Source organism: Dendronephthya gigantea, unplaced genomic scaffold (assembly GCF_004324835.1).
Source record: "Dendronephthya gigantea isolate DGI-Jeju-01 unplaced genomic scaffold, DenGig_1.0 000056F, whole genome shotgun sequence".
Lineage (NCBI taxonomy): Eukaryota > Metazoa > Cnidaria > Anthozoa > Malacalcyonacea > Nephtheidae > Dendronephthya > Dendronephthya gigantea.
The window spans coordinates 884,679-900,423 of record NW_021163066.1 but is presented as its reverse complement, the minus strand read 5'-3'; the positions used below and the strand labels follow the sequence as shown (position 1 = coordinate 900,423).

At 37.1% G+C, this 15,745-nt stretch overlaps 3 protein-coding genes across 5 annotated transcripts; 2 read left to right on the top strand and 1 right to left on the bottom strand.

The window, feature by feature from the left end:
• The first annotated feature begins 1,043 nt into the window (after window positions 1-1,043).
• Window positions 1,044-5,631, top strand: LOC114529331 (U3 small nucleolar RNA-associated protein 15 homolog). The gene is made up of 14 exons (XM_028551091.1): window positions 1,044-1,133; window positions 1,343-1,435; window positions 1,716-1,847; window positions 1,967-2,019; window positions 2,099-2,222; window positions 2,385-2,439; window positions 2,578-2,703; window positions 3,110-3,245; window positions 3,349-3,433; window positions 3,632-3,796; window positions 4,134-4,235; window positions 4,353-4,477; window positions 4,581-4,639; window positions 5,151-5,631. The coding sequence occupies exons 1-14, from the start codon at window positions 1,044-1,046 to the stop codon at window positions 5,336-5,338; spliced, it is 1,533 nt and encodes a 510-aa protein (XP_028406892.1). The 3' UTR covers window positions 5,339-5,631.
• A 17-nt stretch (window positions 5,632-5,648) lies between these two features.
• Window positions 5,649-9,785, top strand: LOC114529333. Of its 3 annotated transcripts, XM_028551093.1 has the most exons (3): window positions 5,649-5,684; window positions 5,875-5,950; window positions 8,378-9,785. In XM_028551093.1, the coding sequence occupies exon 3, from the start codon at window positions 8,671-8,673 to the stop codon at window positions 9,574-9,576; it is 906 nt and encodes a 301-aa protein (XP_028406894.1). In that variant the 5' UTR covers window positions 5,649-5,684; window positions 5,875-5,950; window positions 8,378-8,670; the 3' UTR covers window positions 9,577-9,785. The 3 variants fall into 3 exon arrangements, with proteins under 3 accessions (XP_028406894.1, XP_028406896.1, XP_028406895.1); XM_028551095.1 differs by lacking the exons at window positions 5,649-5,684; window positions 5,875-5,950 and adding an exon at window positions 6,763-7,922 and having other exon boundaries at window positions 8,556-9,785; XM_028551094.1 differs by lacking the exons at window positions 5,649-5,684; window positions 5,875-5,950 and adding an exon at window positions 6,763-7,922.
• Window positions 9,786-9,840: 55 nt separating this feature from the next.
• LOC114529332 (octopamine receptor-like) lies at window positions 9,841-12,416 on the bottom strand. The gene is made up of 2 exons (XM_028551092.1): window positions 10,926-12,416; window positions 9,841-10,320 (listed from the first exon to the last, which is right to left on the bottom strand). The coding sequence occupies exons 1-2, from the start codon at window positions 11,712-11,714 to the stop codon at window positions 10,087-10,089; spliced, it is 1,023 nt and encodes a 340-aa protein (XP_028406893.1). The 5' UTR covers window positions 11,715-12,416; the 3' UTR covers window positions 9,841-10,086.
• Window positions 12,417-15,745: the final 3,329 nt, after the last annotated feature.

Genomic DNA, 15,745 nt, shown 5'->3' with positions numbered 1-15,745 from the left:
GATAAATAATAAAATAACAACAATGTATTATTATTCATACTATAAACTTGCCAGTATGTAAATAAATGAGATATGTGTCGATTCAATCAAAGTGTGCATTTTTACTTCAAATAAAACCATTCCGCCATTGGGCTGCTATTTATCATTGAAGTAAGACCTCCCTTTTTGATTTTCGTGTCTCTGGAATTTTACATTTTTTTGTTTTATCTTTGTTGATTCTGTTTAATTTTCGGGTATATTAAAGTCCTACCCTGTTCTTGATTTCATATAAAAATTGGTTTGTGGTGTCCAGTGTTGCCAAGTCAGTTTCCCCAAAAAATCCAATATAGCTCCTAAAAAATCTCAAGATTCCCTATTTCCCCCCAAAAAAATCCCAAGATTTTTTACCCGGTGAAGTGTTTAGCCAATTCAGCCAAGCACTAACCGAAGCCCGGGCTGTCTGGCACAGTTGACTGTGGCTAAAATTAATCAATGCAAGTCGTAATAGGTAGATTTTAAAATGAAGAAGTAACAATTGATCAACCTACAGTTAGATCAACCAACTTGTAACGAGGGGCTTAGGTCGAAAATCGAGAAGAACCTTTCTTGTATATTTCATGATACGATGGGATCCGGTTGATCTTGTTGTTGACCAATGTTGTTGAATTAAATTATCTTCTCTGTATTCTAAAAAATCCCAAGAAATATCCCAAGGTCTTATTTAAAACATAAAAATCCCAAGAAAATCCCAACAGCCTCAACTGAAAAATCCCAAGAAAAATGCCAAGGTCTTATTCAAAAAATAAAAATCCCAAGAAAAATGCCAAGGTCTTATTCAAAAAATAAAAATCCCAAAAAACCCCAACAGCCTCCAAAAATCCCAAGATCTTGGGATAAAATCCCAAGGTTGGCAACACTGCCTGTGTCTGGAAATAGGGAAGAAAAAGATCTTCAAAGTTTAGCTGTTGGGACTGTTGGAAGTTCGATCTTTATGAATTATGTCCTATCCGAATCGGAGGTGACTTTATAATGCGAGCTTTATGAAGTATCTTGGAAGAAACAAAATGGCGGCTTTCAACAAGCTCGTTGTTAAAAGTTATCCAAGAATTGCCAGTCGAGAAACAAGCGATACAAAGTATTGGAACAAATATAGTGTACGTAGAGCTGTAACTGTCTTCCGTAGCGTAGAAAACATTACACTTTTGATGCCATATAAGATGAAATTATTTGTATTTTGGTGATAGGGTACTTTTAGTAAAGTAACATATAGTGATAACTGATAAGATGTCTCTAATATGTTGTATATTTATACACTGTTGCTGTTAAACATATAGTGATATCTTGTGGTATTTTTCATTTCCAGTTCCCAATAACAGTCAAGGAATCTTCTGCTATCAGCTTTGTAAATTTTAGTCAAACCCAGCCACATGATTTTGCAGTAACGACTTCAAACAAGGTAAGCAACTAAGCATTGACTTTATCAACCAGACTGGAGTGTGTCAGACAGAAAGTGTTGATTCGGATTGGAAAGTGTGTAAATTGTATGCTCACAATTTCAAATAGGTAGAGTAGATAAAAGACGTTAAAATTTGTAACACATACTTTCCGCACTCCCAACAAGACAAATAGATGACTCATAAATGTCCAGCTTCCAGCCCATCGCAACATGCATCATTCCAAAAGCAAAACATAGATTGCTTAAGCCACACTTCTGTTGTTTATTTTCTTTAACTCAGGTTCAAATCTACAGTTCGACTACAAATGAAGTTAAAAAGACTCTCTCACGCTTCAAAGAACAAGCATACAGTGGCTGTTTCCGACCTGATGGAAAACTTCTAGTTGCTGGAACTGAAAATGGCATTGCAAAGGTTATCATTATTAAAGTGCTAAAGCTGGTTATTTTATCGCCCAGCTATTTCAACGAGGATGTGTTCATAACATGACTGTGTGTGTCTTTGCTATCTACAAATACCATCCTGTTGTTTAGGTATTTGATGCTAGTAGCAGAGTTGTTCTTCGGGAATTTACTGGTCATACACGGTAAGGTCTACAAACATACTTGCATACATACATAAAATCAAGCAATGATAGATCTTTTTTCATCATTCATTGCCTTTAGAGCTGTGCATAGCACAAGGTTTTCTCTTGATGGTCTTCAAGTCCTTTCCACTTCAGACGACTGCAGTGTACGGCTCTGGGATCTGTCGGGAGAGAAGGAAATATTCAAAGCGACAGAGCATAAGGTACTCAATATGACAATTTGGGAGTCAGAAACCTGTGTAAATTTTGGTTTGTCTTAGTTGTGATCAGTGTCTGAAGATGATGTAAGCTGATAATTTAGTATTAAGAACAATTGATAATATATTTTATTAATAATTTGATAACTTTTGTTTTGTGATTCATAGGATTATGTTCGTACCTCGGATGTAAGTTCATCAAGCAACAATATCTGGCTGACAGGTTTGTGATAAATTAAATGTTTTGAAAAATATGAATTGGCATAAATATATAAGAATGTGCTATAATCTTCTCTGGACTAACATAAGCTCTCCTCAAAGATATATAGTATGTTTCTTTAAATTGTTATATAACTTTTAGGTTCGTATGACCACACTGTGAAGATGTGGGACAATCGTAGCCCTGCCAGTGTTATGACCATTGATCACGGACACCCTGTTGAGGATATCCTGGTTTTTCCATCTGGTGGGCTGTGTGCCTCAGCAGGTAAACAAAAATATCAAGTGATTGTAGGTCAGATAAATTAAGTTGAATGAGATTCGATTAGTCAATGGTAAATGTCACTATTTGATTGGATTAGGTAAAGATCAGATTAATTCAGGGATCAAAATTAGATCAAGTTTAGGATCAGGACATGTAGGAATTAGATTAGATTAGAGATCAGTGTGTCCGAATCAAGTGGCAATAAATTAAGTGACATCAAATTATAATCAACTCAGAATCAGGTCACAGAGAAATCAGCTCATGAACCACCCACGTGTGTGCTTTGCATTAGTTTAGAATCTTGATCTATTAAGTTGATGTGAAGATCTGATTAATGTCACACAGTCATCCCTTCAACATTTCATGTTCTATCCATTTAATTTACTTATTTCGATGAATTGTCCTCTAGGTCACAATATGATAAAGATATGGGACATCCTCGCTGGGGGGCGATTAGTTGCGGCATTTACTAATCACCAGAAAACAATAACGAGTCTTTGTTTTGATGGTCAGTGCACTAGACTATTATCAGCATCATTAGACAGGTGAGGTGTCCCATCAAGATTGTTCAAGGAATTATTTCTCAACAGCATGTGTAGCACAGGCAATTTGATAATATTGTCTAAATGGTGTTTACATCTTTTTCAGACATGTTAAGATTTACGACGTCAAAGATTATAAAGTGGTTCACAGTATTCACTATCCGTCACCAATTCTATCAGTCGGAATCTCGGTAAAGCTTTTCCACTTGTTTAATTGTTTTTCTGGATCATGTTATCTTAACAAACCCCCCCTTGCCATTGTGGGTCGTTAGACGTTAAGATAACAATCCATTTTTTTGTGGGTTAACAATATTTTATTTGAGTTCTGACACTCTTCCCAAGTCTGAACGATGATGTTTTCTGCATCTAATCCATGATTCCTTCTTTAGTTAAATGATAAACATATTGTTGTGGGGATGTCTGATGGATTACTGTCTATTAAATATCGTACACCAAGTTCTGAGAAAGGAGAGTCAGCTGTAAGGTCGATGCCTGCTCCCAGAGCAGGCTCGTATCGATATTTCCTACGGGGCAAGAACCAGAAACCAGAACAGGTGCGTCAATGGTCATCTAATATCTTAGTTGCTACTCTAGAGAGGACTGAAGCCCTGGGCTTTCACACTGTTTACAACCCATTGGAGAATGCTTTAGAGGGTTACACAACAGTACTAACCATTATATCTTTTTTGCATGAGTGAAAATCCTCAGTACTGAAAGAAAAAGTCAGATATAACCATTAAAACCTTATGAACACATGTTTTTTTCAAACAAAATACCCTCATTCTGTTGCATTATAACTTGCTAACTCAGAGCTCAGGCACAATGTCCCAGAGCCCTTTGAGATTCTGTTCTGTTCTATTAGACGTGACATGTAATATCATTTACTTTTAGGATGATTTTGTTGTGACCAGCACCCGTAAACCAAAGCTTAGTGCTCATGATAAATTTTTAAAAAACTTTGAATATACAAATGCTTTGGATTCAGTGCTTCAGGTTGGTCAACTTGAATTCGGAATTTATATTTCTTGTTTTGCTGATTTCTGGCTGTGATGTTAGTTTTCAATGATGATGGATCATGGACCTCATGACGTCTGAATATTTTCCCTCCAGGGTCGTCTTAATCCTCCTGTGGTGATCAGTTTAATAATGGAACTCATTCGAAGACAAGGCCTACAGATCGCCCTCTCTGGACGAGACGAGGACACTCTTTTGCCAATTTTAAGCTTCTTGAACAAGTGAGTATAAAGAAAGGAAATTGTTGCTGTCAGGGCTATGCAGAGACAAAGTAAATGGCTTTGGTTTCGTTTTGTACATGAACTTTTTTCATTCCACATTTAGACATATCTGCAATCCTCGTTATACACCAACGCTGATCGACGTCACAAATACGATACTGGGTAAGTTATAATGTAATCTAACCATGCTTAACTCAGTTAACTGAGAGAGAACACAGGAGAGATTTAACTCTACTCACATGAGTTCTGTACAACATCAGATCACTTTAAGGTAGCTCACATTCAAGAACATGTACTACCTCTGCATGATCTAACCATGCTTAACTCAGTCAACTGAGAGAGGACACAGGAGAGATTTAACTCTACTCACATGAGTTCTGTACAACATCAGATCACTTTAAGGTAGCTCTCATTCAAGAACATGTACCACCTCTGCATGATCTAACCATGCTTAACTCAGTCAACTGAGAGAGAACACAGGAGAGACTTAACTCTACTCACATAAGATCTGTACAACATCAGATCACTTTAAGGTAGCTCTCATTCAAGAACATGTACCACCTCTGCATGATCTAACCATGCTTAAGTCAGTCATATGAGTTCTCTACAACATCAGATAGCTTCAAGGTAGCTCACATCCACATATCGGTGACCGACAATATTTTAATTTCAGATATCTATGGACCAGTCCTGGGTCAATCGCCAAAGTTGGACGACATGCTGGCCAAGTTAAAGATGAAGATTGCGTCCGAACTAAATTACCAGAAACAGGCATTTGAACTAATGGGTTCTTTAGACACGATATTTGCGGTGGCTGCTTCAAACCGCGAGGAACCGTTATTTCACAATGGTCCATCATAGCGCTCAATGCACCCTTTTGTATATAAATCATCGAAAAGGGCCCGTTTGTACGAAGGCTAGATAGCTTGTTAACTGCATGGTGATTTTCCAAGAATGTTTAAAAAGCAATGCTACAAACCAGGTACATAAAACCAAACTACGGGAATTTTCTTTGCGATTTTAAAAGCCACTATGCGTTTGAAAGCGCTATCCAGCTTTCGTACAAGCAGTCTTAGAGATTGTGGTTAACTACTGCCAGTTTTTAGACAGCCTCGAGCAAAGCTGCAATAAATATATCAAATTTCTAGTCCTAATTTTGGCGTCCACCTTTGTTTCTATGTAGACTTCAGAGCTCACACATATTAAGGTAGGCCATATGAAAATTTGTCATTCTATAGTTTATGTTGTTTCAAAGAAATAAAGATACGTTTCACTTTCAATTTTCCCTTTGTTGCCTTATCCCGTGAATTTTCTTTGTTGCATGAACGGAAACGTCAAAGCGTTATTTTAAGTTCAACTAGATCAAATAACAAAAGCTTTCATGTTTTTTTTTCAAGGTAATTTGAATCGCATTTTCAACGTGTTTCATCTATGGTAACCAGAACAGCTTGGTTAAACCATTAAACCAGACTGGTATGTATACAAATTTTATTGTTATGTGTTAACTAAAGTGGGGTGTAAAAACCTGGGTTATATTTGCTCCGAATATCAAAAAACTAAACCATTACATGCAGTATTTACATCGTCTGTGATAGTACCAATCAGGTATATACCTTTCCTTATACCCGGAGCAAACTAGGCACAGTCTAGTCGTTCCAGGTCGACCTAACAAATGAAAGCAAAGTTTTCGACATCTTCTGCAACGATGATGTAATAGACTTGTCCCACCGCGCGCATGGCCTTTAATGTCAGGGTTTATGTATCGCGGGCACCACCGGACATCGCCGGAAGTGAAATGCCCTGAAGTAGATATTGTGTGATGTTTCTCTATGGCTAACATTTCGCTGATTTCTTTATACACCGCTTCTCTATTGCGGGAGATCCGTCTAGGATTGCTGTGTTTTTCAGAGCGACTACGGTGGTTTAAACTAGAGTTTTGAGTGAAGCTTGTGTTTTTACTGGTGTCTTTATCTAAACTGTTTCCCCTTTCTTTAGCACTTGTGTTGTTCTCACTTGGACTTTGAGAGTTGCGCTTAACTCTTTCCATACTAACAGAGTCTTGGCGCCGTGAACTGCTGTTATAATCCTTGTTTACCTCACGCCAGCTCTTGTGGTTTAAACCGGAGTCTCGTGCCAGGCTTCCATCATCCGTTTTAAAACCATAATAATCGCGTTCTCGGCGTTTTGTCTCATGATATTCACCTTTCGTACGCTTCATATTTTTATTCTCTTCCTTTACCCGAGTGTATTTGTACGCCGAGCTGCGTTCAGAACTTCTTCGAGTCCGTTTTCTTTGTCTTTCTTGCGAGGAACTTCTCTCTCTTTCATTTCGCTTTGTTTTCATCTTCGAGGGGAAATACGTTGACGTGTATTGAGCGCGCATTGCGGTTCCAAGAACGTAAATACTTGGAAAATCACCCGTTAAACCCTCTGCGCATGTCTGTCAGGTCTGGGGAAATCCATTGGCGCGGGAAAACCCCTATTTCGTTCTTTCACTTTCCAGTGGCAATTTTTGCACTTTTTTATGTTTGATGGAAATTAACCGCATTACGTATGCCATTGAAATAATTTTACGGCTTTGTGATCAGCATATTAGAATGCAACTTAACCAGCAATTAAACCAACTTCATGCATTGATTTCGATGTAATATATAACCAGGGAGCAGCGTGGCAGCGTCTTCAGATAACTCAGCATCAAATGTTGTATAACAACTATACCACAACTATAACAAGGAATTTAATATAACAACTGCCTAAAATAGACAAAACACTTCTCGACGTTTCGACCTGATGGCCTTCGCCAGGAGAGAAGTGTTTCGTCTATTTTAGGCCGTTGTTTATTAATTTCGTAGCCTTATAAGGTGGTGTTGATAATCGCCTAACAACTCGCAACAGAGGAAACTTTGAACGAGAAAATGAAAGTAAGAGTTAAAAGTTTAGCGCAACAAAATGCATACAATGCATTTAGTAATCGAAACTATACGAAAAGACTGATTAATATATGATATAACCGATCAGTCGACGAAAATAACTCCAAACTAAGAAGTGAGATTAATATTCCCGTTGGCTTTTTAGACCCTGGAGGTCCACCAGCTTGATCTAAGAGATGTTTTATATATACGTAAGATCATACTTGCATGGGATGATATAGGCTCCGTGTGCATGACTGATCGATTTGGCAGCACTGGGATTGGCAGAAGATTTGTGTATCTTTTGTAATTTACTATATTTAGAAGTTTGTATGTCAGATCACAGTTAAAATTCCTCGTGCCTCTTGAACAAACCTTTTATCAAACGTGTCGACCTGCATGCATACATTTCACAAGTGACCCCTTATGATTAAAAATACATGCGACCTTAATGCACAACAAATTGCCTTTTACGAGTGAAACATTTTTTATTGTTTTTGTGTCCAAATCATTACAAACAGGAATGCAGGTGGAAGGTAACAAAGTGAAACTATTTATTATTAATACGAGTAAATAAACTATAATCTTTCGTCAGCAAATTATATTCAATGAATCGATCATTATTTAGGGCGAAAAGTATAGCGTTCCGTCGCCTGGCTTTAGTGCTTTTAAATCTTGTTATGACTACTTTATGTAAGAGCTTTTATAGGTTGAGGTCTAGAGTTATATTCGAGTAAGTGGCTTGTATTATCTACGTTTGTGCAAGCTAAAAGGTCCACGCAAATGTCGCTCGTAGCCTTGTATGAACACGATGCCGTTCTCTTCAGAACGAGCAGGTCTTGAGAATTTATTTCGCGAATAACGGAACCCTTCCTTTTGGAAATACTCCAGGACTTAGACCTGTAGCTGGAAACCGCATTAGTTACGAAAGAAATTTTCCCCACCAAGCCGCGAAATCTTCAAATATTTCGTTTCATTTTTTCATGTCAAGGTGTTGTCTAAACGGGTTGCCAACACGTCCAACACTGCAAAACAAAACCAAGAACCTGATTGGACGAGCCAATGATGATATAAATACCGTAAGCGGGTGGCTAACACCACTCCAACATTTCAAAATAAAACCAAGAACCTGATTGGACGAGGCAATGATGATGTAAATGCTCTTCTAGGAAGAAAGTGCCTGTATTACGCCATAGAAAAATCCCCTTTCTATTGATCCGGCGTGTGTATAAAGGTCGAATGCGCTATGGAATTTTTCACAGTTGTTATTAAAGCTGTGAAGAGATGTTTCTCGCATTACCAAAGATATTACAATATAATAAAATGTCACCCAACGATTCCCTGGGCATAGTTTCTCTGTCGATGCTGACTGGATTATTCCTGACGATATTCTACAAACGTGACTTCAAATTTCATGCTCACCTGAGATGTCGAATGGGGCATATCGTTTGCCTATCCCTAATGTGGGGGTTAGTGTATCTGACAGATCAGAGTGCCTTCGAAGTCGTCGTCGCTATTGGAACACTGGTTTATGTGTTGAAAGAACAGAGGTTCAGTTTAGCATCTGAAGAGAAAGTAAAGTGTCTTGCATTGGGTATCTCGTTAATGATCGCCTACTTTTCGGAATCACAAACTTTGACTCCTCTTGCAATTGTTTTTGCGCTAACTCAACTCCTGCGCTGGCCTATTGACTTAAAGAATCGCCTTCGTGAACTCCGTATAGTCTGTGGTCCAGTGTATACGATTTTTGCTGTCGGAAGTTGGCTCCAATCCAGTCCAACTTCAAACCTCCTCCGTTCTGCTGCTTTCCTCTCTCTGGTGGCATCCATATTCCTCCGACCAGACAATAATGAAGTTTTGAAAGTATTGAACTATTTTGGGTCCATCCCGAGCTCTCATTCTCGAAAGATTATTCATGGATTTTGCATGTTCGCTAGCTTTATCTTATGTTTCCTGTACTTTGTAAATGTTGTCACCACAAGCACTGTGAACACTTGTATTTTTTGTATTTTATGTTTTGTTGCGGTGGTCAATATTGCTATGTATATATTTGTGGCTGAGTTTCCCCGCTTTGCAGTTAAGTGGCTTAAAGGCACATGGAATAACTATGCTTTTAGACTATGTAGCTATATAACTGGAAACACTAATTTATGTGCTATATTAACAACACGAGTTAAGACAAAAACATAACAACAAAATCAATTTAAACAGTATCAGAAAAGATATGTACATAATTTTTATGAATGTTCAATGTTACATTACGTAACCTCTTATTTTAGTGTTCTTTGTATCAAAATTTTGTGATATATTTACTGTTTCCTTCAGTCAGGCTATGGTTGTAAAAATAGAGACGATTTATTGCCAAGTTTAGACAAAATTGATTTGTGATTTCCGATTTTATTTAGTTGTTAAATAACACAATAACACGTATTGAACTTTTTTGTATCCGGCTTTTAGAGTGTTAATGTTCAGTTCGTTTTTTGCGCTACCTTCTTTAAAATTTTGGCTCCTATGAGGGTATTTTATTTCCATTTCTTCATGAAATGTCCTGTCTTATTGAACCTGCAGCTGAACTTCCGCGAGAAAACCTTTTTAATCTCTCCCTTTTTTTTTCATTCTGTCAGTAGTATTTATTATATAAAATTTCCTCATTTCCTCCCTCGCATTCTTTTCCAAATTGAAATAATTTTTTTTATTATCTTATCGAGCGTCAACAGCCGAAGCGTTAACTGTGTTGGCATTACGTTCCGTTCTGGCCCCACTCGTTGCCAAGCGAATTTGATTTCGATTTGCACAGCCAAACATCCTCCAGTACATCTGACGGTACTCCCTGTTAAACCAGCTGTATAATATAGGGTTGTAACTCGAGTTACTCCATGCTAACCAGGTCACTATGTCCACTACGAAAGGGTGGATACGACACAGAGTACAAAACTGAAAACACAAGATATGCATAATAGGACTTGTGTTGTAATCCCACATGCTGAGAATTATACCATATACAATGCCATATTATTATAACATACCATACTAAACTGAACCATACCACACTGTTTACCATTCCATACCATACCATACTGTACCACACCATACCATACCGTATCATACCATACCATACTGTGCCATACTATACTATACCATACGATACTATACCATACCATACCGTACGATACCATACCATACTGTACCATACTATACTTTACCACACCATACCATACCGTACCATACCATACTATACCATACTATACTATACCATACCATGCCATACCATATTGTACCATACTATACCATACCATACTGTGCCATACCATACCGTACCATACTGTAGCATACTATACTGTACCACACTATACTGTACTGTACCATACTATACCATACCATACCGTACCATACTGTAGCATACTATACTGTACCACACTATACTGTACCACACTATACTGTACTGTACCATACTATACCATACCATACCATACCGTACCATACTATACCACACTATACTGTACCATACTATACTATAACATACTGTAACAATAAATTACCTGTAAATAAAAGGTCAGCGTGAGATAAGGACTCCAGCAGATCACGAATACACCCAGCAACATTCCCAGTTTCCTGCTGGCTTTATTCTGTTTTATTATTTTTGTGGCCATATTGGATTGATTCTGCGTCACAAAGAGAATGGAAATCCTGTGCAATTGCCGCCTCGCGGTGACATAAATTCGTCCGTAGACATAGAGCATGGCCACAAATGGCAAGAGAAGATTCACACTGAGAACAAAGATGTAATATTTAGGCGGGAAGAACCAGCTGAAGACACAAACATGCACTTCAGAATGATTCTTCATTTGCCAAAAACCGAACAAAGGCACGCTCGCAGTTATCATCGATTCCAGCCAAACAAAAGCGATCATTAGGAGCGCATTTCGTGGGGTTTGAAATTCTGCGTAGCGCAAAGGATTAATGATAGATAGGTACTTATCTAAGGATATCAATGCTAAGTTCAAAACAGACGAGGAACAGCACATCATATCTACAATTAGCCAAAAATAACACGTCGCTTCGCCATTTTCCCACGTTCCACTTACGGCTGTCTCGATTCCGAAGGGCATGACCAAGACGGAACAGAGCAAGTCCGACATACAGAGAGACACGAGGAAGTAATGGCTCGGGTTTCGAAATCGTTTCGTGGTAAGAATTCCAGTTATCATTGTGGCGTTGCCAAAAAACGCGAGGGAGTTTATAAAGATAAGCAAAGCCAGCCAAGATTTATTAGAATTGGGAAAACCCGTGATCAAGTCGCTGTGAGTTTGGTTCCCAAAAGGAGCCATTACTCTTTGGATCAACCGTCGCTCTTAGAAATGAAGAATTCTTTAAAGGTTTCAACTCGTTACCAAAAATCTTCTACAGAATTCTATCTCTCAAAGTTTCTGTATCGCGCTACCTCAAAATTACTAATCTTTTTTCCAGTCTTTTTTTTTATCTTCGTGGAAGCATCTAATTTCACTCTCAGATGGCTGTCTTTCCTCAATCTTTCTTCAATTGAGATGTTCCAAAATGCAATTGTTTATTTCGCGTCGACTGAACACGAACTTTCAGCGTTTGATTCACTGTGCTCGTCCAAGTACAAACGCTAGTCTTAATAATAATCTTGGCAGATGGCTGTTTATGCAAACATTGCTCAAAATATGACAAATATATTCAAAAGTTTCAGTTCATTATAATATGATGTTGATTTGCTTTTCCGACTGTGAATCGATATCATATAGTCTTGCAATATTGCTATATATGTTCTTATCCCCAGCTATTAAAGATTTCTTTATAAGTGCGTGTCAATAGGGTGGAACAAAACTTTGATACTTTCTGTACCTTTTAAATTGAGCTGTCATTCAAAGCTGCGCCGATAATAATCCACTGTTTGTTTCCAAATCTTTGGGCTGCAACTCTTAAAACAACTTAAGATTTTCATCTGTTTTGTTGATGTCTCAGCCATCGGCCATCATTCACGAGCTTCGTGCGTGTTGAAGACAAAAAGCGTGAAGTGAGTAGGGAAATTCTTCTAACGATAATCTTTTAATTATCTTTTTTATATTGTGAAAATCTTCAACATGCATATGAAAGTTTATGATGATAATTTTTTTTGCGAGATTCCGTCTTCTTTTTTATAACCTTAAACGCCTTCCTTCTTTAGCATTGGATCAAGAATGGACAGCGATGAATCTGTTTATATTCCAGCTACAAGTACAAGCCTCCAATTTTATACTTAATCTTCTCTACTCGTAAGGAATCGTGTACAAATAGACCGGAGCAGCAGCTAGTTGCTAAGATCGTAGCTACAACATTTACACGTTAATTATTTACACAAATTATCGATCTCCATCATGCGAGAATATTTCGCACAAGACAGTGTATAACAGAAGGGCTTTTCTTCTTTGACTGTGTATGTTTTGTATTCGAACTGTTTATTAAAACAATCCCCAAGGACTCCGACCGCTCACTGCTGAAACAGTTTCTACGTTTGTTTTCAAGAAACAGCTGCACTAGGGCCTAAGACATCCATCGCCTCGGGTTTTCAGCATCTTAGTGTACAAATTCAAGGAATTCTTAGCTAAGTTTTTTCACATCACTCCAGCCAGAACGGTTTTTAACACCTGAAAACGTCTCTATCTATATTCAGAACTGAACTTTATAGCGTTTTGTAATTTATATATTTATACAACACCGCTGTTACCGCGTTGCCTTAATGTGTTTAAATTAATCCTATAATTTAGATTAAAATGTTGAAAATTTTTTTAAATGGATGCGTCAAGATAAGCTTTATACATATAGAATTTAGCGTGTGCTGAGAAAAATGTTGTCTTCTAAATGGTAAGGAAAAAATGCATAAAGCTAGTATTTCCTTGCCCACTTGAGACCTATGCTGTTGAAGTTTAATGCAATGTTACAGACTAACGATAGCGAAGCTGGAAAATAGGAAAATAGGTCAATGCCTCGAATTCTTATCAGCGTCTAAATTTGTTCAAATGGAGCGAAGCTTTCGAATTAAATAATCTGTTCCATAGAAGCAAATTCATTATTTGATAAGAATTGAAGACGTAATCTTTAATCTCATCAAAAGCCATCTGTGCAGTTCCCATATATCACTTTTCCCGGGAGATTCAGGAACACAACGTGACATGACAATGCAATAAGATGTTGCATCAAGTGAAGATTGCGGGCGGTTTGTTTCCGGGTATCATATTAGAACGAAAAACGGTACAATATTGAAATTAAAAAACGTTTGAATTTGTTAATATTAATAATTATTTTCAACCACCAAAATCCCGGAACATAATGTAAATATAATTTATATCAGTCATTAATCCGTTTAAGAAAAGGAATATGAAAAAATGTAATTAAATTGAAATAATTTTTTTCTGCGCGCGGAAAGAATAAGTGGAAATCTTGTCATCCAGTCATGATCAAGAGATCAGAATGTTCCATTGTCTTTTGTCATCCAGTCATGCTCCAGAGATCAGGATGTTCCATTGTCTTTTCATTGTTATTTCAAAATCTCGCTGTTCACTATGTCATCCAGTTATGATACAAAGATCAGAACTTTCCAATGTTTTTTCATTGAGTAGTTCCCACTGAGCTATATAATAATTCCTGGAGGACCGGCTCGTCATTTTTCGGTAACTTCGCCGCCATCTTTTTGTCCGCAAAAACATGGCGGACTTCCCCCTTCTGCGCAACCGCAGAAGCTCTGCTGACGCCACATGGTTCCTTTTGGCCATGGTAGTTACCACTGACCGGGCTCAATTATGAGCCCGCTACAAGGGTGTTCTCCCCCCTGGATTTAGTAAACAACAGGTTCTCCCCCCTGGCCTTTATAAAAAAATTTCCCGTGAAAACTTGTTTTGTTTTTTTGAAATATAAAGTCATGAAAACATCATTAATTGCATTTTTTTGAAATATAAAGCGTTTTTTTAAGATGAATACAAGTCGTAGACGCTGTTATTGCCAACGCAAGAACAAATATATATTAAAACGTCAAAAAATTGTGGACAAAATTGAAGATTTTAATTCTGACACGAACTGACAGGTGTTTTTTTTTATATTTTCATTATTTCTACATTCCTATAACAAATGCTTGAACTTTTTGGCACTATTGTCGGACATTTTGGGGACAATTGGATATTTATGGACATCAATTAGACTTTTTTGAACCCTGCATGAACAGCAGAATTACTGAAAGTATGCAATTAATAATGTTTTCTTGAATGGTCTTGAATGTCTTCAGAACAATATATCTAGGTATAATCCAAAGAAACATTGCATAATACACTTTTCAGTAAGGTCATCAGCTTAATTGTACCTGAATGGGCTATAAAATTTTCAATATTATCTAATTGCACCCCTGGACCCCTGGTCTTATTAATGAATAATATTCATCCCTCCATAGACTTAATTACTCCTGATTAGCCCATTGAATTTAGCCCTCTTGAAGTTTGATACCATAAACAGAAAATTATAAAAGTGGCTGCAGATTGAAGATACACTGCTCACACAATGCATGTTTATATTTATTTCTTTTATAAATATAACAATGGTTATAAAAATAACAGCAAAAAACAAAATCAGATAACATGGTTAACAATGCAGATTCAAAAGAATGTGTATAATATGCTTAATACATTTCAGTTCAATGTTCCAACAAATTGCATGACAATTAATTAATAAGCCATCTCTAGCTTGCTTTATTTCATTAATTAATAAGCCATCTCTAGCTTGCTTTATTTCATAGCATCTTCATCCTGAAAAATATAAATGGAGATCTGATCAAGATTTATTCACAAGGTGCAAGAAGTTAAAAAATCAATTAATTATAAGCCATGATAATTGATTTGAATTTGACAAGGCAAACAAGATAATATATTAACTAGGTTTTAACAGTCACCATCATCAGAGGTTGAAATTTACACTGTTTGCAGCAAAAATCTTATTACTTTGTATCAGCACCCACTCCACACTTTTGTCAGTCAGATCATGTAATTATTGCTTAAATCTAATAGACTCACTGGGGGGAAGGTTTACCTATTTACATTATTGTTTGCTATCATGAAAACAAAATAGACCAAACTCAAAGATTGACATTGCCAGGAATTTAATTCCTTCCCCACACAAGACAAGAATATGATAAAGTTTGAGTATATAACATTGCACATGTACCAAAGGTCTAAAATAGTATATTTGCTGTTTGTACCATAAGTTTTGATGGATTTATATGGCTCAGAACCTTTGGTAATCAGTTTATATTCGAGTCCAAAGGAAAAAACTGAAATTGTTATAAAAACGGCTTACCTGGATTAGGCTGGATGCC